The 27,086-nt window shown below is 40.9% G+C and overlaps 1 protein-coding gene across 2 annotated transcripts in view; it reads left to right on the top strand.

The window, feature by feature from the left end:
• The first annotated feature begins 1,486 nt into the window (after positions 1-1,486).
• Positions 1,487-27,086, top strand: part of ABHD5 (abhydrolase domain containing 5, lysophosphatidic acid acyltransferase) — a 29,709-nt gene continuing 4,109 nt past the window's right edge. Inside the window, exons 1-6 of one of the 2 annotated variants that reach the window (XM_052695938.1) lie at positions 1,487-1,870; positions 19,186-19,271; positions 19,536-19,908; positions 22,669-22,823; positions 25,727-25,838; positions 26,384-26,570. In XM_052695938.1, coding sequence (XP_052551898.1) covers positions 1,761-1,870; positions 19,186-19,271; positions 19,536-19,908; positions 22,669-22,823; positions 25,727-25,838; positions 26,384-26,570 — 1,023 coding nt within the window. In that variant the 5' untranslated portion in view covers positions 1,487-1,760. Of the gene's footprint in view, positions 1,871-19,030; positions 19,272-19,535; positions 19,909-22,668; positions 22,824-25,726; positions 25,839-26,383; positions 26,571-27,086 lie in introns of those variants that run through there. The other variant, XM_052695937.1, reaches the window with a different exon arrangement.

The following is a 27,086-nucleotide window of genomic DNA, read 5'->3' as shown; positions in this document are numbered from 1 at the left end:
AGCTTTAGCTGAGAAGCAGCTACTTACGTTGGATCAAAAGTAGGACTGCAAGTGTAGAACTTACAAAAGAGAGTTCCAAGTATTTGAAATATATTGACATAGAAAATAGTACAGCTCCAAATTTTAAATAACAAAGAATAATGATAGTTACTGCAACCTGATGTCTAATAGGAATGGTCTCAAAAAAACCTGAGGTAAAGACAAAGCAAGATGACTTTGACACTAAGACTTCTGTTATGTCATCTGGAGTCTTTGTTTAGCATAGACATTGATTTTTCATCTCAGTACAGGGCAAGGAGAATCTGGGAGGTCAGATGGATTGCTTTTCTTGTCTCAGCTAAGAGAACTTGTGTTCTTTGATGTTAGCAGGAAAAGACATTTGCTATAAAAAAAAAAAAAAAAAAAAAAGCTGTAGGGATAGCAAGGGAAGCAGACGTGTGTTGCTTATACATATACATAAAATTATTTTATCATTATGAAAGAGGGAAATTTTTCAATTTAACCTCTCCTATGTTACTTGATGGGATTAGATTTTGGGGGAAATTCTTCACTCAGAGGGCAGTGAGGCCCTGGCACAGCAGCCCAGAGAAGCTGTGGTGCCCCATCCCTGGAGGCACTCAAGGCAGGGTTGGATGGGGACCCGGGCAGCTGAGCTGCTGTTTGCAGCCCTGCCCATGGCTGGGGGTTGGGGCTGGGTGGGCTTTAAGGTCCCTTCCAACCCAAACCATTCTGTGATTCTATGATTCTAGGAAATGTTTGCCTGTAGCACATGCATGTACCATGCTTAAATCTGACCAATGAGATTTCAATGTGTCATTGCCTTGAAATGAAGATGAAGAAATTGTAGCATTCAGGGCTGTAGTTTCAGGCTGTTTCCAAATTCCAGAGAGCATAACTGCAAATGTTTGCCAGCAATCATATACTTCTGCATCCAGAGGTATTCGTATTTTCAGTAAATAGAACATTTCAGAGAAACAATAATAAACAAAAACTCTCCAGAGAAATGTTTGATTACCAAAGCACTGTGACACAGCTAAGCAAACTTTAGCCGAGATTATGAAACCTTAACAATCACTGTTGTTAAAACTGCAGAATGGGAATAGCCGGGAATAATCTCAGCTATTATCGAATTGCCATCGCAACTTTCATCAAAGGACTCCAGACACCAAACAGTGCGCTACTCAATCTTCCATCCGTCCTTCTGAGGTGTCTGAGGTCCGCTGCAAAGTTCGGTAAGCCCACTTCAGAACGCCTCGCAGCTCGGCTCGGGGCTCAGCGGGCGCACGGCGCGCACAGCTGGACAGCAGCGCGCAGCCCTTCCGCCCCGCAGCCTCCTGCCCGTAGGCGTGGCCGCGTTAAGTCCTTCAAAACACTCGAAAAGGAGAATCGCAAGGTGCGTTCTGTGCCTTTTCTTCTTGGCTGTTTGAGAGGCGTCCCGAGCTCCTAAGTTGCTTCTTGTACGTGCAAACAAGCACAAATGACCGACTCGAAAATCCAGCGCTGATCTCCGTGGGCTGAGGTTTCTGTCTGTGGTTCGAAATGCTTGTGAGGACGGTCAGAACCTCTCCTCTGCCCACCCACGGCTCCCTGCCCCTCGTTACACAGCCAGCGCTGTGCCGTGCGGGGACGCGAGCCCGCCAGGCGCGTCCCGGAGCGCCGCTCTAGCCGCCGGCGTCGCCCCGCTCTATGGTGTGGGCGGCGGCGATGACGCAAGGCGGCGACGGCGGCGGGCGGGGAGGCGGAGGAGGGAGGGGCCCGTGATGGCCGGTGCCGCCGCCGTTGCGCTGTCCGTCGCCGCGCTGCCGGCCGCCGCCCCGCTGCCAGCTCCTGCCGCCGCCATGGCCGAGGAGGAGGAGGCCTCCAGCGAAAGGTGAGCGGGCTGTGGGGGGTCTGTAGGCGCCCGTACCTCTCCGTGTATCGCTGCCGTCAGCTCCGCCCGCTCCCGGCGGACGCGTCCGCCGGCTTCCCTCCGCCGCGGCCCGTCCGTCCGTCTTCTGTCCGCCCGGGCGCGGTGCGGGCAGCCTGCCGCCGTGGGCTGCGTGCCGTGTGAGCCTCGCTGCGAGGGAGCCGAGGGCACGGCTGGGAAAGCGCACAAAGCCGTGTGCTGGTCGTCTGCCTTTCCCTCGGAGCTGGACGGCCGGCTCAGCTCTCCGCGCCAACTCCTTTCGTTTCTCTGTCCCAACATACGCTCGAAGCAGAGTAACTGCCGCGCGTCGGCCTGCGCTGTGTTTGACATAGCTCTAATGCTGTGTGTAACTTCTGGCTCGCACCTCAGCGTGTTGCTGGATTACAGCCGCTGGTCAGCCCGCTGCCTGATGTGAAGTAGCCCCACACAACATCTGACGTTATGCGTGTCCACACGGCATCTTTAGGCTCTTTGTGCAAATGGTTCCATCATCGTCACCTCAGTGCCCTGCTCTGATTCTGGCCGTGTATTATTTACTGCCGTATGCCTTCTCATTCCCTGTGTCTGAATTATGTCTCTGTACCCTTCAGCTTCTAAGACAGCTGTTTTTGTACTCATCTATTGCCCCAAATATATTTTCTTCGCTCTTATTTCCCACTATAGAATATCCTATCTGTGTATCTGCTTTATTCACATAACATCTCTCTGCTGGTCTCTTACTCTGTTATGGTTTTAGCCCCAAAATTACTTGAGCAGAATATGTCTAACTCTGCTGCAGTCACACATGCACTGTATCCCCTCTATCAGATGTGTAGATGTACTCAGTATCTAGTTTTTATACAAAATTTTAATAATTCTCCATTTTTCAAATATCAGATGTTGTATCTCATTGGCAACTGTGTGAAATGTCTGACCCCCTCGTCCCCCAAAACTCATTTACTGCTTTTTCTTTTCTCTCTCCTTTTTTTTTTTTTTTTTTTTTTTTTGTGTGTGTGTGTGTTTGTGGGGGGGGATTAGGAATTCTGCTGAAAATTCCTTTACAACTTGCTTGACAATTTTGCTGTGCATTCATGACTTCATATCCAGGATGTTGTGGTTGCACGTTGTCATGTTACATGTCTATTCTATCACCCTTCCAGACTATCTGCATTCTCTGCCTGGTCCTCTGTTTAGCCTTTTTTTTAGCCTCGGGATTTGATATTTCACCCTCGATGATTTGCCACTTTGGGCAGAGCAGAACTGGACTATGTGTATTTTCCAAACTCCCTGTTATGCCTTTGCAACCTTATGCACAATGCTCTCTTGTCAAGCATGATCTTCAAAGCTTTCTCTTTTCAGCACTGTGCAGTTTGATCTAGTCTGTAACTCTGCTATTTCTTCCTTTCCTCAAACTTAAAATAGCTTTGTCTTTAATAACACAGATTTTTTTATGTATACCTTCTGCATCGTCACTCATCTGAGACCTCAGTTCCCTTCTTTATTCTGTGTTCTTCCTTATCCATTCACATTCATAAAATACACCTCACTTGTAAAGCCTCTTGTTGATGATTTACAGGTTTTCTGAGTAAGAGCCTTAAAATAGCTCTGCCCCAACTTGTTGTGTTTATATGTTCACTTGGCACGTTAGCCTGAGCTGTATTAGCTGCCTGGTACGATCACACCAAGTGCTGAGTGCTGCTAAGGGAGTGCCGAGCGCCCCGAACTGCATTAAGCTGCTGGGGTTGCCAGAATGTAACATGGCATGATTTGGAGGTAGGGTACATCACAGGCTGCATTTTCAGAAAGGATTTTGACAAGTTTTGACAAGCTTTACTCAGGAGGATAGCTTTTAAGAGGACTTGATTGTGGAGTCTTTCAGAGTAAGCTCCCAATTCAGTGAAGATTTCTGAGTCTTCTAGGACTTCTCAGAACAAAATCTAATGTTTGTTTTGCACGAATTCAGAAAATACATTAGCTGTGATGGAATGTTAGCGCTCTGGGTTGTTAGGACTCTTATTGACCTGTTCTCAGTTATAGCCAAAATTAGCATTTCTGCTACTTCTCAAGTTGAGCAAAACTTTGTATCTGGAGGAAAGTTGTAAGTGATTGAAATACATTGAATACTTTCGAATTTGAGGCTTTGTAGCAGTGAGAGGAAGGCTTACTGTATGTATTAAAACCCTAAATAATAAATAGGAAGTTTATTTTATCTGCTTGGAAAAAAAGTATGACTCACCACATCATGCAGTGTGCTCTGTTCGTTGAAATCTAGTAACTGCCTAAGTGTGGTGAAGGCAGAATGGCAGTGACTCGGTTGCTTTACTTGACGTTGTCCTAAGGTAGAATGAGAAGTTTAATGAAAGAAATGTTTTGCCCTCCACTGCAGAAGTGATGGCTTGTTAACATGTCACTTTCTCACAATGCTTGAACTTGTTCACAACCTTGAGCCTCCTTTGTGTAAGTAGCAGAAGCAGAGTCCTACCTGTGAGGCACAGCTACAGTAATTCTTCTGCTACTATTGAGGGCTCACACTGAATTTGGCAGGACTGCTTATAGCTGAAACGTGACTGGTATTAGCAGCTATGAAATACATGTACATATCTGGAAATAAAACCCTGCACCGAATATCTTTTTCTCCTTCTGAAATGAGTGTAATAACTTTCTTTGAAAAAAAGAATTCAGTGAAACATCAGTTTTCTTGTGTGTGGTATGTAGTCTCACAAAGAAGTAGCTTGGAAAAATATGTAAGAACTGTACACTGTAATTATTACTATAACACCAGTAATCACAATTAGTTTTTCATTATCATTCGAACTTGTTTGCATGTTGGTTCTTTGGGTATGTAATCTAAATGCAGAATTCTTTCTGTAGCTTTGAAATGAGCTGCTTGATGAAATAAAAGAGAATGATTTATTTGGTTTCACAGAACTTATGCTTGATTCTAAGATGGCTCACAGTGGTATCATAGTAAAGCGTATGCTGGTTACATCATCTAGCTTTTAAATGCAGGTGGACAGCTGAAAGCTGGTTTCTTCTTTCTTCCCTTGGTGAAAGGGGGCTCCTTCTAAAGGCCTGTCCCCCAGCAGGTCAGCGACCTACCGCCTCTGTCTTTACAGAGACAATGAAAGCGTAAATGTGCGTGTGCTGGAAGAAGTGAAAGAATGGGTGCCTCCTCTTCTATGCTTTTGTCTTTTCAGTGATAGAGTGGTGTCTATCATAGCTTCAGTGCTTAGTGCCTCTTGCATTGTATTTGTGTGCTCATCTCAAAGCTTGTGTGTGAGGTTTTCAGGTGTCCCTAAGATTGCTTGATTTCTTTTATCCTTGCATGAATTTGGGAAGGGAAAGTCTGTGGTTATCAGGAAGATCTCTCTTACAAAATGATCATGGCAGTGCATGCCCTGTCCCCGAATGAGGAAGAATGTCCTCTCAGTGTTCCCTCCAGAAGCTTCATTAGCACATTATGGAATAGAACAAGCATGTTCTGCTTTTCCAGTCTAGCATATAGAAGTAGATGATTTGCTCCCCTCTTTTTACGCAGTACTACTTTTTGGATTTTCTTGTTTATTGAAGAATCCTTGACTCATGTTTAGGATAGTCAGTTAAAGAATAATTTCTTATTTGTTAATTTCATTTTTTAAATTTTTTTTTCTCATGTTGATCCTCTACAGTTCTGTGGGGTGTACTTACAGTTGTGGAGTGGATTTTCAGGTAGATGTGCTTGTACACTTACCTACCTCCTTTCAAGTGCCCTTAGCGTAGCAGGAAATGAGGTGATAGGTCTGCTGGCACACAGCTGCTGGAAAGCCACAATGTTGGCCAAGATCTTTGCATGAAGTTGAAGTAGCTTGCTTTCACAGTTTAACAAGGTTTAAATAGCACAGGTTGGACTCTGCACGGTAAGGATTATTTGCTCCACTCTTCCTGAAACTTGTTGTTACGAGAAAAGATGACACAAGTGCAGTCCAGAAATCTACAGGAGGTCTTTCCCCTTCTTTTTAAGCATCACTGAATTCTTTTAGTGATTCCTTTCCAGTGGGAGCCACTGTTTCCCAATTGACAAAGTACAGCACTCAGTGTGGTTCCCACTGTCCTACCAGGCCTGACCACCGTCCCAGGATTAAGGTGTGTTATGTGTGCTTGATGCAGCCAGTACATGTACTGTTGATGTACTGTTACCAAAGATTGTACACTCTTAGTGACTTGCCTGGAGCTCGCTGTCATAGAACATCTCATTCTTCTTCAGTGATTATCGGATTGAGTCATCTGTTATGACAGAAATCCCTTATAAAAAATCTTACTATGTCTGTCAGTCATCTGGCTGCATTCCTTACTGCTGAGGAAGAGAATGGGAAGTGCTGGGAGAAAAATAGTAATTATACAGTAGCTTTTAATTTATGTTTAGGATATTACTGGCTGGGGGTCAAGCAGGTTGAAGGCTCAGCATTAGAAAGCCTGCTGCTAAGTGTGTGGAAAAAGGACAGACTTGCCAAGTGTCAAATGACAACTGTAGTCTAAGGGTTACCAGAGTGTTTTACCAAAGATTACAGTACCTGTCATTGAGCATAGCTATAGTCTGGTGGAAATGAAAGTGGGGCCGCAACTCCAGATCTGTGAGCAGCTGTGGAGCTGCTGCTGGATTGACTGTCGTAATGATTACTGTGGATCTTTGTCTGACACAAACTTTTGCCAGGATTACAAAGATTTGGCTATACTCTGAGCTTTTCAGAGCCTGGTAGAAGACTGGTGCGAGTTGGATTATTTTATTTGGATTGACTGGGCTTGCCCTATAAGCCTCAGTAGAAACTTCCCCTTTGAAAAGAGCTGTGTCTGCATCAGGAGGATCTCTGCAGTCTGCACATTTTCTGAATATTAATAAGAGAATTGGAACTTTCATGGCTGATAAATTATTAAAGAAGCTCCTTTTTTTTCTTCTGGTATTTGTCTTTTATTAAAATTGTTTGTTGAGGAAATTTGAATTGTCTTGTTTTATAACTTTTGAGTATTTTCTTGCAAGTCTGGTCTTTCAGAATAGGTTTTTCTCCTTAATTTGTATAGGCCACCAGAGAGAAGAGGGCATGGGAGGAAAGGTAAGTGTCTCAGTTTATGCTGGCACTGAAAGATCCAGATGAGAAGTTGAACAGCAAGGGAGAGGTCACTGGAGAAGAGAGATTTGTGAGTCAGGGAAGCTGTGTAATGAAATGAGGTCACTCTGGAATAAGGTTAAGAGGGTAAAAGAGGAGGGTTTTAAGGGTAAAACCTTGAATGACACTAAGAAATATGGTGAGGAATGGTGGAGTAGGAAATTGCTCTGAATGCATTGTAGTTGAAAACTCAGGGTCGTATGAGACTACGGAAAATAAAGGAAAATGGAGCTCCTGAAATGTTTACTGTAATAAAAAAAAAAAAAAATGCAGAAGGATCCGTGGCCACTGAGAAAGTCCAGTCATATGTTGAAGTGAGAAGGAGAAAGGTATTGCAATGAGCAAGGAAAAAAGAAATGGGGTCAGTCATGCTAGCAGGCTGTTGCAGAAGTTTCTTTCTTGATTATGTTTAGTATGTTATACTGAACAAAAATTATCAATTATATCATAGCTGTCCATAAAAGGACATGTGATGCAGTGGCTTTTTACATTTACCTTCCTAGCTCTTTCTAAAGTTACTTACATATGTATTTTTTGGACATCTGAAGTGTTTGCAGTGTGGCACATATACAAAAGGTTCTTTCAGTTTCAGGAGGAAGGGAGGGATCGTGCACTTCTAAGAGCTGTCTAAACAGGTAGCCTGAGATGTTGAATACCAGTTCTTGGAATCTGACATGGGAAACTCATGCCCTGGAGGTGGCTGTGGTAAAGGAGCACAATGTAAAAGCTGTTTTAATGGTGTGCAATGAAACAATCCATCTTCAGTGCGTGCTTGCATTCGAGTGGAGATGGGCAGTGGTGTGAGCGTGGTTTGTGTGTGGTGTGTTTGGAGGGAAGTAATCGTGTGCTTTAGGTAGTCTTATATATATGTTTTTTTTATGTGGCTCTTTATGGAAAAAGAATCATACCCATGTCCTGTTTAAGTTGTTATATAAGTTGTGCATATAAGCAGAAGATAAGCTGGATAGAGTGTGGGTGGGCAGTGGTGCAGATTTATGAGGTGCTTGTTATGTACAGATCTTGTTACTAGTCTGTTTCCAACTCAGAGACAGACTGAAATGCAGACATCTGACACAAGAAGTATTAGAAAGCTGACCAGTAAGGTTTAAATAGTATTTAAATGTTGAGGTTATGCAATATCTGAAGGGCAGCAAGAGTGCATCAGTAGGTGGGTGAAAAAAATGGAAGTAGCAGAAAGTTATGTAATATTTGAAGGATGTCAAGAGAAAAAAAAAAAATCATTTTCTTTATTTCAATTATACATTTATGCCCAAATTCTTCATGCAATGTGCCTTACAATGTTTGTGAAAGCAGCTGACAGCTGTGTCATTGCCACATCCTGTCAGATGTGAACCTGCCGTGGAGGAGGAAGAGGGGTGTAGGTCCTCACTAGCAGCAGAGCTGTGTTGCACACATCTTTGTCACCAGGTGCAGCATCTTTCCTGCAGCCAACAAGGTTACATGTGCCTGAGGTACAGCCTGAATGCTCAAGCGTATTTAAACATCCTGGTCAACTTCAGCATCACCGAAATAGCCAGAAAATGCCATTGTTTATCATTTTACCTTATCTACATTCTCAGGTTAATTCTGGTAATCGGTAGTCCTGCGTAGTACTGCTGATATAAATAGAGACAGTAATAACATTTGCTTCTGTATTTCTACACTAATTTTGATGTTGGCTGTTCTGGACACAGAGTTCAAGTTGCAGTCAGTGCAAGAGGAACGCATTGTTTTTCCCTCTGACCTAATGTGGCAAGATTTTGCAATAACCTACCATGAGCTGTTTGTTGAAACAGAGCTGGGATACATTACATTTCCTAGAAATATTCTGCAGAGCTTCTCAAAGCATTTTATTTTAATAATACTGAAGTATCCAAGAATTTCACAACATGGGATTGCATGGTGTGTCTTTGGCTCGATGTTCATCTAAACAGAATTCATGTGCAGGCTTGTGTCATCTGAAGGGAAAAAGTGCTTTCCTTTTCACTCACAGCGCTTCAATACTTTTTTTTTTTTTTTTTTTGGTCACATCATGAAAATGGTAAGCAGACATTTGTTAAAGAGTTTGATACTTTGTTCCCGTGCCACATCCTAATTCTTACTTCTGAGTCTTGTATGCAGTACGCACCTCAAGGTCTTTCTCTGAGGACTGCAGTATTCTTTGATCACGCTGTGCTTGTGAAATGGATTATGGGAAAAGAACAAACAAACAAACAAGAAACCCCCTGATGTTTGTCTGCAATTACCAGTACATAATTTTTGTCCTTGAAACACCTCGTTCAAATTGCTGTTATGGCCTCTGCATCTGACTTCTGCTTCCATGCAGAAGGTCTGTCCCTTGCAATGACAGTTACTGCACGCACACTGTGTATGTTTGATGGTTCTGTGTGTGTTCCTCTTCTCAGAAAATGGAAGCATGGAGGGATGTGCTGTGTGCACTGTGGGGGCAGGAAGGAAAGGCTGCATGAAAGGTTCCTTGTTGGTTACACAATTAAAGGTCTCCTGAAGTCAGATCTCCAGTGTTGTTCCCAAGACATCCCTGCCCAGTTAAGTCCAGACTGACAGTTGTATTGCACAGTCTGTCCATGGCCTCTCTGACCTTAAAGCTTGCCATCCTCTGCCTCACCTGACCAAGGCCTTTTTTTCCCCACCCTATTAGTGCACATGTCTGCTGGTTAACTGCTTCACTTCTTCAACAGCTGGCTCTCTGTAATTATTTGGCTTAAAACAGTTTGTCAACCATAGTTTCTTTTCAAGCATCTCATTGTTGGATGAAATTGGGGAATGCTAATAAGTGACCTGCTGGCAACAGCAGTGGGGCAAGATTCAGGCCTGAGGTCTCCCACTTCACTTCATTCCAACCCCAGCAGGAATAAAAATGCAGAAGTAGGTGCTTCTCAGAGATGGGCTGACGCCTGGGTGTGTCAGTGTGTTTTGTCTTTCCCATTTTAGAAACTGGCTCTTGTCTTAACAGATTGGCACTGGAGATAAACTTTTCCTAGGTAAAGTTAACTGCAGTTAAAGTCTAATGCATATTTATTTACTACATCTTGTTCTCAGTTTCGTGCAGAGCGTGTTGCTTTCACATGATAAGCGTAGTTTCCCATTTCCTATTTTTTTCCAATTTTAATTGGGAAACTGGAGTTCTTTTTTATGGTAATACATAATACTTTCTCTTATCTTCAATTAAATATGCTCTTCTTTATAGTTTTTACTTTATACGTAGTAAAATGTCACAGTTACATTTTTATACATCCTTTGAACAGAAGGAACATTTATTTTGGTCTTTAGTAATATGTATCTGTTTTGCTTCTTACTTCTCTACTTTTAGCTTTTCTCTATCCCAGCTGTCCTCCTTGTAGCAAGATTTAAGCTCTGCCTTAACTACTACCATGGTTGCTTCTGTAATATTCCTGGATTTTAAATGATCACTGTTGAAATGCTAAAGGAGATTGCTGGCTCATCTGAAACTATGCAGGAGAACTAATTGGAACCTGCTCACAGATGTAAATCCACAATCATTAGAGACATCCTAATTCCAGTGGTGGTGCCTGATGCATTTTGCATTTCATATTCAGTATCAGTCATTTAGTATTATGTTACCACATTTGATTCTGAGACACACAGTTCCAATAAATAATAATTCTAAAACTTTCTTGAGTTCAAAAGAATTGCTAGTTCTGTTTCTTCTCATTTACTTTTCAATTTACTGGGGTTTTAAAAGCAGGTTTTCCTGTTCACACACCAGTTAGATTTATTACATTCTTCACCGATGTTTCTTTGTTTTGTTGTTTGTTTTGTTGAACATTCTGCATCCAAGGAAACTTCTGGGAGTAAACGGAGAAGAAGATGGGGCTTGGATATAATGAATGTATAAGAGAAAGAAAATTTCTGTGCTTCAAATAGGATTTTTTTTTTTGAATGCAATTGCAGCATTGCCAGTGATAATAAAGAAGCATTAATTTTTGCCACAGTCAGTCGTGTAAACAGCACTCAGTATTCTGGTGTTGCAAGGCATTAAATTAACAAAATGAGGAAGTGGAGTGTGTTATAATTTAACACTTAGACATAAATTAGCCAGATGTCAACCTGCTACTTCTCCCTGATAGTTTGACACAAGTTCCTATTTGATTGTGTCATCTTTGACTGTTTCTTTTGCTTCGAGTTGTTTCAAGTTTTATCTGTTAGCTTTATTTTAGTATCCAAAACCAGAATATGCTCTGAAAACTTGGTGGTGATGATGGAGGAAGCCACATCCTACTCACCTCTTAGATTTTATAATAATTGCTGATGCTGAGGAAAATGCAGAAAATTTTCAGCAAACAAACTTATTCCTGCTGCTCCTCAAAAAAAAAAAAAAAAAAAAAAGAAGTAAAATGGGTCTCTTGGTATTTTCACTAAAGCACCCGTATGATCTCCACTACAGTGTATTCTTAGAGTATTTTAGAGAAAGGCTATTTTAAATTGACACTCTACCCTAAATTTGATACATTGATCTCTGTCCCTGTTGTGATTATTGGTAGCTGCTTTTCTCTCCTGTTTTGCCCATTTGTATTATTTGAATAGAATCGTACACTGAGTGATTTGGGTTGGAAGGGACCTTTAGGATCATCTCTTTCCAACTCCCCTGCTATAAACAGGGACACCTCCCTCTAGAACAGGCTGCTCACAGCCCCATCCAGCCTGGCCTCGAGTGTTTCCAGGGAGGGGGCATCCTCAGCCTCACTGAGCAAATTGTTCCTCACAGTAAAGAATTTATTCCTAATATCTATTCTGAATATGTTTTCTTCCAGTTTAAAGCCATTTCCACTCCTCCTATTGCTACATGCCCTTAAATAAGTCCTTCCCCAGCTTTTCCTGTACGCCCCCTTCAGGTACAGGAAGAGCCCCAGCTCTCTCAGCCTGTCCTCATAGGAGAGGTGCACCAGCCCTCTGCTCATCTTCTTGGCCCTCCTCTGGATCCACTCCAACAGCTCCATGTCCTTCTTGTGTTGGGAGCCCCAGAACTGAATGCTTCAGCTGAGGTTTCACGAGGGTGGAACAGAGGGACGGAATCACCTCCCTCGACCTGCTGGTCACACTGCTCTTGATGCAGACCAGGATACGGTTGGCCTTCTGGGCTGCAAGCAGACATTGCCAGCTCCTATTGAGTCTTTGAGTTATGGCCACAAGTTGTATCAGAGCAGGTTTAGATTAGACATAAGGAAGAACTATTTCTCTCAGAGCGTGGTCAGGCACTGGAATGGCTGCCCAGGGAGGTGGTGGAGTCGCCGTCCCTGGCAGTGTTCAAGAGGCATCTGGACGATGTGCTGCCTGATGTGGTTTAGTGCTAGTGGTGGCAATGATGATGAGGAGATGGTTGGACTAGTTGATCTTATAGGTCGTTTCCAACCTTCTGATTCTATGATTCTATGATTCTTTCATAATCCAACATTCCCAAATCCTTCTCCTGAGGGCTGCTCTCAAACTAGTCTCTGCCCAACCTGTATTTGTGCTTGGAATTGCTCTGACCCAGGTGCAGGACCTTGCGCTTGGCCTCATAGAACTTCTTGAGATTGGCTTGGGCCCACCTCTCGGTTCCATCTAGGGCTCTTTAGTGTGTAGCATTTCAAAGGGCTGGGTGAGTTGCTTTTCTATGCAGTTTAAAATGATATTGAAAACAGAACAGTAGTGTTGCTCCTTTCTTTTAATTGTCAATGGTCTTTGACCATTGCTTGTGGATTAATGATAAGTATGTAGGATTTGTTCTAGTAAAACACAAGCGCTATAACCTCAATTCAAGACAGTACTTACATACATGGCTAGTTCTATTGAAGTACAGTATTTCGATATGAGGAATTTACTTGAGACACGTGGAGGAGTGCTGGTGCTTATTATATCTAGATGTGAAAAGAGAATTGCAGTTCTAAATTCCTTTGCTAGCACAGTACTTCAAAAATACTTTGTGCAGAAGCAAGGAGGCAGTTTGAGTGATTTTACCACTAGTTTACTCTTGTTTTTCTGTTACAGTTCTTTTAATTTGGAACTAGCTCAAATCAACTGATGTTCGTAACAAGCATGCTGGCAGGATGGCATGAAAATCAAATGCTGTTCCTCTTGATGTTAGGCAGAAACAGTACAGCAAATTGTCTGCATGCATTTGATGTTGTTTTCTTCCGTATAAATAGCTGGAATTACTTCTAAGAGTCGGGAGAGGAGAGGGTTAGGGGTTTTGAAAGATCAGCTTGAATCTAATAAGCTTTAAGGGTAAAGCTTGAAATAATTTACAGGGAGTTCACTCAGTGTTTCAGCCTTTTTAAGCTTTTGAGCTTGTTCCATAGCTAAAAACCTTGGTTCACAACATTGTCTGCAGAAAATCTATTAAAAATACTAAATATGTTCATTTGTTGTAAGACAAAAATAGATGTGCACTCTGCTCTGGCATTTGGTTACATTCCCTTGATCCTTTGTGAATTGTTGTGTAATTGTTGTAAATGCTGAGTCCTGACTCTTTTTCCTGGTGGAATTTTCAAGTCCAAATGATATTAATGGCACAAAACTGTTCTCTACACTTCTGTTGCTGATATATATTTCAGTGCCTGTTTTCTGATTAGTACCGGGTGCTCTAATTACCTTCCTAATTTCGAAATTGGTAGCAAGAAGTAGATTTTATATTCAACACTGTTGAAAGATCTCTCAGTGGGTCAGTAATTTTTGACAAATCCTTTAGCAAATGGCATTGCTTAACTCTGATTTCATGGTGTTCTCTCGCAGAATTTTGTTTTCCCATTTTCCAATGTAGACTTCCAACAATGTTGCACTTGGGAAGAATGCCTCTCTTGAACGTTTTTAAGCTTAATACACCTAGCTAACAGGAGTAGCTACATTACAAGGTTGAAAATTGAGTGAGCTGTTTCTGTGTATATGTTCCAGATAATTTTGGACAACAATTGCTGGTACAGTCATTGGGTACCTTCCATATGGCAGAACTTCATTTTTGCAATCTGCCATAGAAACTAGGAGTCACGTAGACTCAGCTGTTTTTAGTGCACACCTCAGCACAACAATACATGTTTACAGTCCTGCAGCATTAGTTAAGCTTACATGAGCTTTCTGAGGAATACACTGAATTTCTAACTGGACACAAATCCATCAGCAGTCTTGCATATGATTGGTTCTTACCAAGCTCAATAGACTTAATCTAGCTGACAGAATGATAACGTTTGAGTTGCCTATTTGCCACATTTGTCATCTGATTTGACCTGATCCGTGGAGGTGGATGGGTGGATCGCACTTACCGTGCCTCTGCCTCCACTTGATGCTCAGTTCTTATGAAAGTTCTCCTCAGGCAGTTTAAGCTGTGCTCTGACAGCAAGTACTTGATTCAAATTAACAGTCGAGAGAGAGAAAGAAGTATTATCCTTTACGCAATAGTTAAATGATTCTTTACCCCTTAGACTTCTGCAGGCAGTAATCATTACTTATTTTTAATATCCGTATCATTTCTTATTCTTGTACGCATAGAGTACGTTTTATAAATGAAAAATTGCCTCCTTTGCTATGACATGTTCTACCATCTGAATTCTAGTCATAGCAGCTTGGCCACGCTTACATATGAGATTCACTCAGTCAAGGAGACTGTAGTTCACAGGTGACTCAGAAACTGCCTACACTGTACTTCTTCATTGACTGGGATAAGATTTTCAGTTTTCTCAAATTAGAATGATCTTGTTTGAATTAACAGATTTTTCCACCTGTCTTCAAAAAACTGCAAGGTGAATGCTTTCATATCACAGAATCGTAGAGGTTGGAAGAGACCTGTTTTAGATCGTGCAGTCCAACCCTCTGCCAAAGCAAGTTTCCTACAGTAAGTTGCACTGTTAAGTGTCCAGGTGGATTTTTAATATCTCCAGAGAAGGACACTTGACAAAATAGTGCACTGAGTTTGAACCAGGAAAAAGTAGTAGCATTCCTAATCGTTCCTTGTAAGGATTTTTAGGAGCTTGTGCCCATTTGTACCAGCAGAGTTTGCCTGGTGTATTGTTTGTAGATAAGGAACTTTGGTCTGCCTTCTCCCATGAGCCTAGTGTATTTGTGAGCCTGCTGGGCCTTGTCTGTTTGGGAAGGCATTCCCTTGGACTGTATGCTTTGCTGGGCTCTGCTCAGTCTCATGTGTCTGGGAAAATGTCTCATAACATCTCTGTGCACCTCAGTGAGGCCTTCACTGATTGTCTGATGGCCAGAGCGGCATGAATGGGGCTGCCTAAAAAACAATCTGGCAAAATACATTTAAATCAGTCGATTTATAGCAGAGATAATGAATATCACGCCCTGTGAGGCAAAGCAGGATTGCTATTTATCTGTAAGTTACCTAACACTGAAAATTCAAGTTAGAAACATCTCTTTTGTCTTATGTAACTTCCATGGCAGACTCTTGTTCCAAGCAGTTCACAACCATCTGGGCCTTGCAGCAAAGTAGGAACATTTTACTTCGTTAAGCAGGGTTTCTCTCTAATTAAACCAGATGGTGTGTTTTCCCATTGTTAGTTTTCCATTGCATAGCAAATAATGGTGTGGTGGGCTCTGTCTATTCATACAAATAAGCCAACAGCTGACCATCATGGGGCAATTGAGTAATTTGATATGCAACTCCTGCTACATACAGTTGCTGTAAAGTGATAGAAATGTGGGTTGACAGTTGCCAGATTTATTTCACACTTCTTGATGCAGAAAGCAACTAAGCCCAGTGGATTTCATAACTCCTCAAAATACGAGATTCCTCTGTTGCATTTTCCTTCTTTATGAAGAAACACAGAAAGGAGAGTGTCTGGAAAGTGGTAGGTGATGAGATCGAAGTGGAGTCTGCCTTCTCTGGCAGTAGTTAGCTTGCTTGTTTTAAATATGAAACTACAGCTGGAATCCTTTGTTTTTGTTCATATCTTATCACCGTTGCTGGTGAGCAATCTGTCTTGAAAGAACTATTGCTTCTTTTTTTACATGACCTATCATTTTTATTACTGTGATATTAAATTAAAATAGCTAAGTTGACATTCTTGTGTGCTTTTAGGAGACATATTTAGAACAGATGGGCAAAATAAATGGTACTTTTGATAGGCCAGAGTGTGCCTATAGCAGAGACGTGATTAAATGGATAAAATAGTTAATTTCTTTCTGCATGTGGAAAACATCCAGCAATGGGATCAATTGTTTTTTGAAGGGTGAGAAGTGGAACAAAGGATTAAGTCTTAAATACAGATAACTAATCGTTTTTCTTTCTTAAATTCTTCCTGTCATGTTTTAAGTGAAATCCATCTTGCTCTTTTAGTTTAGCCAGTATAGGAAGTCTGAACTACATAAATAATTTTTGTTTGGAGTGTTTTGTAGGATCGTGGAATCATTAAGGTTGGAAAAGACCTCTAAGATCATCTAGTCCAACTGTCCATCAACCACCAACGTTTCGCTCTCGACTATGTTCCTCTGTTCCACATCTACATGTTTCTCCAGGGACTGTGACTCTACCACTCCCTGGGCTGTGCATTCCAGTGCAGCACTGCTCTTTCAAAGAAGAAATGTTTTCTCATATCCAACCTGTACCTCCTCTGGTGTAACTTAAGGCCATTCCCTCTCATCCTATCACTGTTACCTGGGAGCAGAGACCGACCCCCACCTCACCACACCTCCTTTCAGGCAGCTGTAGGGAGCGATCAGGTCTACCCTGAGCCTCCACTTCTCCAAACTGAACAATCCCAGCTCCCTCAGCCGCTCCCATCAGACTTGTGCTTCAGACCCCTCGCACTCCATTGCCCTTCTGTGGACACACTCCAGGGTCTCAATGTCTTTCTCACAGTGAGGGACCCAAAAATGAACACAGCACTCGAGGTGCAGTCTCACCAGTGCTGAGTACAGAGAGATGATCACTTCCCTGCTCCTGCTGGCTGTGTTATTTCTGATACAAGCCTGGATGCTGATGGCTTTCTTGGCCACCTGGGCACAGTGGTGGCTCACGTTCAGCCGAGTGTCAACCCACACCTGCAGATCCTTTTCCTCTACTCAGTCTTCCAGCCATCTCTGCCCCAAACCTGTAGCAGTGCCTGGGGTTGCACTTGGTCTTGTTAAACTTCATCCCACTGCCCTCAGTGCATTGTTCCAGCCTGTCCACATCCCTCTGCAGGGCCTTCCTACCCCCAGGCACTCGACACTTCCTGTGAACCTGATGTCATCTGCAAAAATTTCAGCTTGCCAGCTTTATTTGCCAAGATTTCCTCTGGGTAAAATTTCAGTGTTTATAACCAGTACTGATAATTAACAAAATGAAAGAATGGGTATCTATGCCAAAACTTTTTCATTCTGAAATATTTTCCTTGGGTATTCATATGCCTCCATGCTGAAATTGTGGACTGTAGTTTTCATTTTTTTCTTCATTGTGAGCATATCTCTGCATTATCTTTGTGCTGCCATGTAAAAATTAAACATTTCCTTAAAAAAAAATCATTAAAGATGTTTCCTTGCTAAATCAGTGGTTTCCTTGAGAAGAAATATTTGGTGTTGTTTTGGCCTAAGGGAAATAGCGGCTGGATTTTGTGCTTCTGACTTGAGAATTCTGAATGTGGATATGTAGTTCAGCACATAACTAGTTGATAAGTATCCTGAAAAGGGTGGTGGCATAACTGATGTTTAATAAATTACCAGAGCAATCCATAATGTTGTTAGACTCAAAATTGACGTTTTTTTCCTGGTGAAGTTGCTCTTGACAGGTGCCGGCCTTAACCTCATAAAAATGTTAGATGTCTATTTTAACATGGCAGCAAATCTTGGCTCCCCATTCATTCGCGGATTGCAGGAGGCATCTGGGCAAACACACAGCCTTCACCTTGCCAGTGCTCCATCCACGTGCCATCAAAATGATTCCCACACTCCCATGGTTTAGGAAGGCTATTTACAGATCACTCAGATATCACTGTGTTTCTCAGAAAAGTAAAGAATATTGAGTAACAGTGGCATTTGGGTGATGAATCCTTTTTTGATCAAGTCTGGATTTCTTTCTTTCTAAATTCCCTTAAGAACAGTGCTGTTTGCAGTTGCGTTGTGCATTCTTCCATGCCAGAAAACCATGTTGTAGCATTACCTTAACTAATCCCCTTCTGACATGTGGGAGGATGGAGCTTGCAGGGCTGAGTCACTAAGTTGGTATCAATGCATTGTGAAAAGGTTGAGGAATTGGACATCGGTAATCTTACAGTTTCTATCATCGATTTTTGCGCAACTTATACTTGCAGCACACAGTCCTGAAAATACTGTAACTAACTGGAAAGCAATTCAGTGTAGGAAAAAAAAACACAAAAGAAAGAAAATTGAGTGTGAGTTTGGTGTCCCATCCTCTTCTCCATGAGGAGTAGTTTGAGGTCCTGCGTAGAAACCTTTGTGCTGAAAAGTAGTCTGAGCCACTCTGAAGTCAGATGAGGGGAAGGAGGATTTCATGTTATAAAAAGGGAAAAATTAGCCCCTGTTTAGTCATTCCCCTGCTCTCATGGTCAAGAGAGTACTACAGAGATAGCAAGTGACAGCTGGAAAAGGAACTTCTGTGAGGGGGGCTGGAATTTGCTGTTTAATTTTCTGCTATGGCTTTGTTTCTAAGTTTGTAACAAAGACCTTAGTGTTTTGCTTTGCTAAAATAAGCCTGTTTATTTTTCACTTTAAAAATTTATTTAGCATCTGCACCTTAGTTCGGGTTAAGCTGGCAGGTTGCTTTTCTGTAAATAGTCGGTTCGTGCCAGGAAGCGTGTGTACAGGAGGAGTTCCAGGGGAACTTGAGAGGAGCATGGAAACCCCAATGATTGTGCTTTATTTCCTGCCAAACTTATGGGGTCAATGTGAGGACTCCTGTCTCCAGGTTCTCAGAAGCAGTTCTCTGCTCTGACAGAGACAGACGAGTGCACTCTGATAAAATGCAGACAGGAGAGGGACAGCGTGCTGTTTGGAGAACACCCCCGATCATTGCACCACTTGGTAAAAGTCAAGAGAAAGTATGTTTCTTCCTATGGCTCCCTGCTGTCCTGCAGGACATGCAGAAGACATGGGTTCTTTTAAGAAGAGCAGTGAAAGAAATTTCTTCAATCCATTACGTGGTGCAGGACGTGGTTGTCGCGTTCAAGGACTTTACATTCTCTATTCCTGTTACAGGTTAGGATGGTTGTTCAGCTGGCTTCCTGCGTGGTGCCCCACATCACTACTGCACCTTAAAGAAGCTGAGGACAAAATGCTAAAATGTAAGTCAGGTTTATAGCTATAATGAGATCTTCTATACATTTCCATTAAACTAATCAGAAAAGGTTTTCAATACAACTTCTGCATTCTGCTGAAATTAGCAGATATAGAAATAGATGTTCTTTGTTCCCTTATTTATTATACTTGTCTGTAGGCTCTGCTTTGAGAGGAAGGTTCTGTTTCTAATGGTGGTTTTGATAGGACGTTCTTTGAAGTTTACCAGTCATGTCTAACAGTGCCATTTGTTTTCCCCACTCTTTTCCCAGGTATTACAAGCACATACAATAAGCGGTATGTGTACCTAGCTAATGGAAACAAAATATGGACACTGACGTTCTCTCCAGACCTTTCACGTAAAACCCCACTTGTTCTGCTCCATGGATTTGGAGGAGGTGTTGGAATGTGGGCTCTCAATTTTGAAGAACTCTGTGAAAACAGGACCGTTCATGCTTTCGACCTCTTGGGATTTGGACGAAGCAGTAGGCCACACTTTGATACTGATGCTCGGGAAGCAGAAAATCAGTTTGTGGAATCCATAGAAGAGTGGAGAAAGGAGATGGGGTTAGAAAAAATGATTTTGCTTGGACATAACCTGGGTGGATTCCTGGCTGCTGCTTACTCGCTAAAATACCCATCAAGGTATGTAAAAATGAAGAAAAGCTTCATAATGAATTTTATACAAAGAGTATTAATCATGTGCTTTGTTTTCAGATGAATAGAAGTAAGCAGATTAGTAAACTTGTTTCTTTTATTTCTTTCATCTTTTGCTTTTGTTCAGTACCCCCTTGCCACGTAATAAGGCTAAATGGCAAAGATCATATTTGTGTGTGAATGCTTTGAGAGATCTCTGATCAAACCTTGGTTTGTGAAATCACAAAGTGGACCTATTCCTGCCAAATGTCCCATTACTATGGATAACAGCAAAACTTCTGAATGTAATTCTGCCAGGCAGTTTATGTGTAAAGGCTTGCAGCCTGGTGCCAATGGGACAATATGAAAATAATTTTAATGGCTGTTTGTTTTAATTGTCTGTATGCCATTCCGTATTTCTTCTTTGAAGAACAGTCCTGCTGCAGCAGTGCTTTAACTACATCACATCAGCTCTTTCTGCACCACATTATGGTGGACAGCTAATTCATTTCTTTACTCAGAGCTCATAATTTGTCTCTTTTTCACTGTAGCCTACTTATAGGCAGTGGTGAGTGAGGATCCCACAAAGTGAGGTTGTTCTGTGTCAATAAAGGACATTGTTTTTATCTAGATAGGCTTAGTGGACTTTTGCTAAAAGATGTGAACGTAAGTCCATTTTTCACATCATGTGTCAGATACTGTACCACACAGAATAAGTTTTTTACGTTAGTATCAATATATATCATATGTACACCTTTCTCTCTCATTTGAAGATTTTGAAGTAAATCCATGCATATTTTTTTTCCTAAAACACTTAGGATAAGAGTGTAAACCTCTTATCCACTTGGGTGTAAAGCAATTTTTAGCTGACTGAAGGTAATTGCTTGTAGGGATTGCTTCCAAGTTTCTTACCCCTTCTTCTGGAGAATCTATAAATGGCACTGTCCCATCCCTGTGGGGTGGGATATTGTTTCAGCCTTCTGATGACTTACATTGAAAGTGACTCTTCTATGTTTTCATGCTTCACTGTGCTTAAGTTGGAGTTAATTTATTTGAGGGTGTTTTGTGCTCTCAACTGCTAATATTTAGTTGAAATTAAGCTAACACTGTCAAATTATCACACTGACTGATAGGATCTTAAGGCAGTATTGAATCAAGTGATAAATATAGTGCAGCTTTCAATCAGATTATCTAACAATTCATTAGAGGCTTAAGGGATTCTGGTTACATATTGATAGGAAAGGAGATCAGTTTCTCCAAGCTTAGATGATTCATTAATTTACCGTGTTGTACCATAATGTGCACAGGACATCTGAGGATGTTAATCCAAAGATTCCCGTTTGGAATATTCCTGAGTGATGTAGGAGTCATGATTTCCAGATATTGTAACTTCTGGACTATTACCTTTGGAACGATTTTTATGGTCAGCTTCTCCTTATCCCAGTTTATGTTTTAGGATTGATTACCAAAAGAAGGAAGGAAATGATTAATAAACAAAACATGATAGAAAGCTTACTGTGTTTTTATGTATGCATATTCCGTGTTATGTTTAATGGAACAGTTTGTGCACAGAATGTGTTGTTGTCCTGGACAGCCCCTCATGGCTTACGCTCCTTAGCCTCTAATCTCTCCTGCTTGGTTTATATAGTTAAATTCTACCCTGGCCTCTGTTAGCATTCTTGTTTACTTCTTTGTGCAAATACGCTCATGGCTGAGCTGATAGCCCAGAAACATCTTTGTGAACTTAATCCTTTTCAACCCCTCATTTCAGGCACACATTTTTGGTTTCCCAACTGATTACAGTCCAGAAATAGCCTTCAGAATCACTTCTGAAATCGTTTTAGCCACTAAGAACTCTGCTGTATTAAATGCCTGATCTCATGGCTTTGAAAGAGAAGGAAAACACAAAGAAGAAAGTAAAGATGATGGAGCTTGCATGCAAAATCACCTTAAATATGCAAAACTATCATTAAAAGTCACTTTTTCAGGTATAAGCAGTATCTAGGACAGTTACAGAAGGTGTTATTAGGGGATTAAACAGAAATGGAAGATTCCAGTCCACCAAGGCAATTTTTTTTTTTTTTTTTTTTTGCTTGAGGAGGATTCACTGCATGAAGTGATTGATTTAATGTGTATGCTGGAGGCTCCTACTGTACCTTCTGTGCTGAGATCCCTTTGGGTTATAATTGTATGAATTGTCTCTCTGGTGTTTATTTTATGAATTAAAAGCAGTACATTTAGAAAACATCCACTCTTTTGGATCTGTCTGGCCCAGTTCAAATTTTGCTTTGATAAGCTTCTTTTTCAAATAAATTGCATCTTTTCATAGAACAGAGATCTTGAAGGGCTTGGAAAAGAGTGATAGACATCTAAATGTTTACTTACATGAAACAGGTGCCATTCCCTTTGTTTTGCTCAAATTAAACTGCTCTTTCACATAACGTAGATCAAGAGCATAGATCTGACCATTTCTAAAAATAGAAAAAAACTCTCATCTTTTTCTCAAATGTATATGATAGTAGGTATCTGTTGAATAATGAGTTACTATTTTGATATGAGCTTCCAAGTTTTTGGTGTTTCTATACAAAATTAGTTGCAATCCATCTTTCTTTAATTAGCATTGAGATGCAAAATCATCAAAGGATTGGAAAGGTAATAGGATGCAGTGACAGAAGTGACTAAACCAGATTGCATAATACACAGATAGCAAGTTTCTGGCTTTCTCATTCGAAGGAAAATTAATGTACTCTGAACCTTTTCTGCCAACAGGGTCAAACATCTTATCTTAGTGGAGCCATGGGGTTTTCCAGAGAGGCCTGACAATGCTGAACACGAAAGACCAATTCCAATCTGGATCAAAGCACTAGGAGCTATACTGAGTCCTTTTAATCCGTTAGCTGGGCTGAGGATAGCAGGACCCTTTGGTGAGTTTCAGCTACTCTTAAAACTGTTGCTGTTTGCCTTAAGCATAAGCAAGGAGCAGGCACCTCGTTAAGATATGCTTTGTTGCAAGCTCATATCACCTGCAGTTGGAGGGGAGAGTGGGAGGGCTGGAGGAAAAACAAACTCTTATAGACAACAGGACAAGATCCTTCTGTTAGAAACATCGTATGATAATTTAAGCACTTAATGCAGGCTACATCTGGAATGAGGCAGATTATGTGGACATCTTCAGGGGAAGCCTTACAAAGAGGCAGTAGGGTGGGGAGATTGTCTGCTTGCCTTCAGTTACAGTCTTTTTAGATTCCCTTATGGATGCAGTTTGACTAACAAATAGCATTTCCAAATTTGCTTAACATTAGACTGCAATTTCTCATAAATTCATTTGTCCTTAAGCCTGAGTTTAAAGGAGTTGAAACTGTGTTGTTTCCATCAGCCATTTTCCTATTACTCTAGCAAATTTTGTGGGTCTCGGCAGTGTCCTGTGTTACAGTAGCAACCTGTCCTTCCTATTTTTATGTCTCTTCAACAGCTCTGATGAGACAGATAAATTCTATATACTCCCGTACTAGAACTAGGCAGAGATGATGAGAATACTACAGATTTGGTTTATAGAGAGGGTAGGGAGAAAGGCACGATCAAATTTTAAATTCATCATGTTTTCCTACTACAGGTTAGATGGTAATCTGTTCATTTCTCTGCATTACCAAAGTATCACCTAGGGAGGCTAGGAAAAAGATATCCTTCAGACCCCTTACAAGTTATTTATAACTTTCAGATCACCTCACCGTCATTTTTACTGTTCAGTCTGAAAAGAAACTATTGGCATTTCTAGGCCTTGCTTAAACTACACCTGTTTCTTAAATCTCTTTCTGTAGAATATAAATTTAAGTAAGCTGATATATTCAGCTGTTTTCTGAAGGATGACAAAATTAGCTTTTCTGACAAGGAGTGTTCTGTGTTTTAGAAACTTTCTAATCTGGTTAACAGGAAAAACTTGAAAAATATTGAGTGATAAGCACAGATTGAATGCAGTTTGTCCAGTAACAAATGTATGCATACATCAATCCACTTGAAAGAATCCAAAGCTGAAGTTGTCTCCCGCAGCAAGTAAACCCAGTTAAAACCATGCTGTGGAAACAGACCAACTGTCTAGGTATCCCCAGCATAGCCTTGCTTACAAGTTGAAGTTGAGAGCACTGCTTTTCAAAATTTTCCATCTATTTCTCATTCCAGCTGATCAAAAAGTTTGTTATCATTAACTTAATGTATAATTAAGTGATTCGTATTTCTTAGGGAAGGGTAGCTTAAACGTTGCTGTGAGATGGGCATCACACCCAACCCAATAAAGGTATTGAACCAAATATAAGTTTCCTTCTGCATTCACATGTGCTTGAACTGCTGGGCAGGCACAGCTGTCTGCTCCTCAACAGAAGGCTGGTTGTTCTTGCTCCAAGTTACGAGTTAGACACTTGCACGTGGCCGGGGTTATCTGGGGTATCACAATCGTATCACATGGATATTTAATCAGGCTTGAAGGCAAATACCTAAACCTGAGAAACAGAATTGAGAGATCATTTTCTTTGAGGGGTTTCCAGTTAGCTTATTTTCAGAAAAAGACAAAAGTCTGGCAGTTGAACTTACTGTAGAGAAAGTACAGGTAGTGAAGCAAACTGCAGAATGTTTGCAAAATCTTCATCGCTTCGGAAAGTAAATCTCTGTTTCATAAGCAAATTGTTTTCTCTTGCAATGTATTTATTTTCTAAATTGATTTAAAGCATACATAAGAGAGTGTTGCAATAATCTAATCCCAAGATTACAAAAGCATAGATTACTATGACACAGTCTACGTAAGTAGTGCCAGGCCTGTGGCCAGCAGCAGGTGGGAAGAAGTGACATCATTGTAATTGCACAGATTAACCACAGTATTTTCAGTTGATAAACTCAACTGGTAAACTGTAAGCCAACATCTGTAAAGGTGAATAATATTCTCAGACTCAGATTGGCCTTTTGTGAGGCTCTTGTCCCAAAGATCTATCTGGTCAGTTAGAGGAGACATATTTCTTAAGGAAGTGATTCAGAATGGGAGCTTAACTGGCCTTTGAAAGGACCTGCCTCTTTTTGGCTGTTGAGAGAGGTTGGAGCTTTATTTTGTAGATAATAGCTTTCCTATGTTGAATCTTTTATTTTATAGAATCATAAAATTGTAGAATCATTTAGGTCGGAAAAGACCCTTAAGATTATCAAGACTATCAATGCTACCAAGTCCACCACTGATGTCTTGTACTCATGTCAAAATTTCTACACCTTCTCAGCGTGTAAGGACTTCTGTTCTTTCACCTAAATGCAAGTTAGATAAACTACCTTCAGAAAAAAAAGACTGTTATGTAAAAGAGGAGTACAGACTTGTCTTTGGAGAAAAACAGCCTAGCTTTTTCAACAGTGCCTTTCGGTTCTGAAAGGCAAAATGCTTTTGGTATACCCAGTGCTGCCAGAGCAAGGAAAAGGAAAGCACTGGGATCATGCGAGAGTGCATTTCTGTTAAAACCTGTGTCTGCTCAGTCCTTTTGCTGATCCCCTTTGCGTGTTTCTTCCATTGCTGTAGTGGCCATTCAGCAATATTCCCCATGGGTATTCAGTAGGGATTGAACTGTCCCACTTCTGGGGCAACATAAAGTCTTTCAGAGCAATTATGTTTAGTTCCTGTTTGCCACCATGTTTTCCTAAGATTTGCAAGCGGTGAAATAAAGTGTTGCTTTAAAAGTCATCAGAATTAGCCACAAGTTTCAATGGAGCGTATTTGAAGGGTTGTAAGGAAATGTGTTCAGCAGTCTGATAGAGTTTTCTCTGCCAACTCCTCCTATAATAGCATGTTCTGTTTTGACAGGCCTAAGCCTTGTTCAGCGTTTAAGACCAGATTTCAAACGAAAATACGCATCGATGTTTGATGATAACACTGTGACTGAATACATCTATCACTGCAATGTACAGTCGCCCAGGTGAGTGCGAGTTTCCTAGTGTGTGTTTTGAAGTCTTACTGGTGGCCTGCTGCTCCCTCCGATGGTCATGGCAACAGGTTACACACTTATTTTAAATTGTAAAATTTACTGTATGGATTAAAGACAAAAAATACCTTTGCCCTTTTTATGAATTTCAGAAACTGAGAGATGTAGTAGCTGTCACAGTTCACTATTTCTCTCAAGCTACTCATGTTTTAGTTCTGAGAATTTGAGTGCTATTTTTAACCAAAAGTTGTTACGGTTTAGTTAATAAAATTTTTTCTTTAAAAACTTTTAAAAATTGGCATCTCATTTTGTTGTTGTTGTTATCATCCTGTACCAAAGAGAGAAAAAAAAAATCTATACTGAAAATTGCTTGCAAACCTGTGTTCCTTAACAATCAAAAGTCCCATCCTCGTGCACTGTTCTGTCTGTATTATCAAAAGGCACATATACTGAAATATATAAACAGGTATAGGGAAAGAAGAGAAAAAACAGATATAATGGAAATTTAATTACTTGTACCCTTTTTGAATGCCTTGAAGTGGTGAAACAGCTTTCAAGAACATGACTATTCCTTATGGATGGGCAAAAAGGCCAATGCTGCAACGGATTCCACAGATGGATCAAGACATTCCTATCACCGTGGTTTATGGAGCGCGTTCATGCATAGATGGCAATTCTGGCAGCACTATCCAGTCTCTGAGACCAAAGTCATATGTGAAGACAATAGTAAGTTCTAAGCAGTTGCTTAGCTTGTTGTGTGAATTTGTTCAAAGCATATTTGTGTGATCTTTACACCAAGTGTGGAAATGATAGCTCTTTGATTTATCCTGGGGTAATAACTTCTGATTTCTTTAACAGAAAAAGAGGAAAAAAAATTTAGATCAAACTTAAAACAGACAGAAGTCTGTTTTTTCAGAGTAAGAAAAGATAAGGAAAGCTCTAGAAGCTGAATCAGGTCTTTGAACAAGGTCGCTTTTCTACTTTACTTTTTTTTTTTTGCTCTAGCATGCTAATACAAGTTGTTTGTGTGGTGACTGGTAAGTACCTACATTTTTGTCTGTGTTTTAAACCATAGCAGTCTGAGTATCTACAGATACATACAGCATAATCAGGATGCTCTCATAAAGTATTTTAACCAGTCCGTGTCAATTTCTGTTAAGAAGGTGGTTGTTAACCTGTTGCTTAGGTTCTTGAAAGCATCTTTCTTTAAGTCATTACAAAAAAACTTGATGTAGTCTTTGG

The sequence above is a fragment of the Tympanuchus pallidicinctus genome, unplaced genomic scaffold, assembly GCF_026119805.1.
Source record: "Tympanuchus pallidicinctus isolate F22 unplaced genomic scaffold, pur_lepc_1.0 scaffold3, whole genome shotgun sequence".
Taxonomy (NCBI): Eukaryota; Metazoa; Chordata; class Aves; order Galliformes; family Phasianidae; genus Tympanuchus; species Tympanuchus pallidicinctus.
Note: the sequence above shows the minus strand (reverse complement) of the source record. Positions and strands in the feature narration are given on the sequence as shown.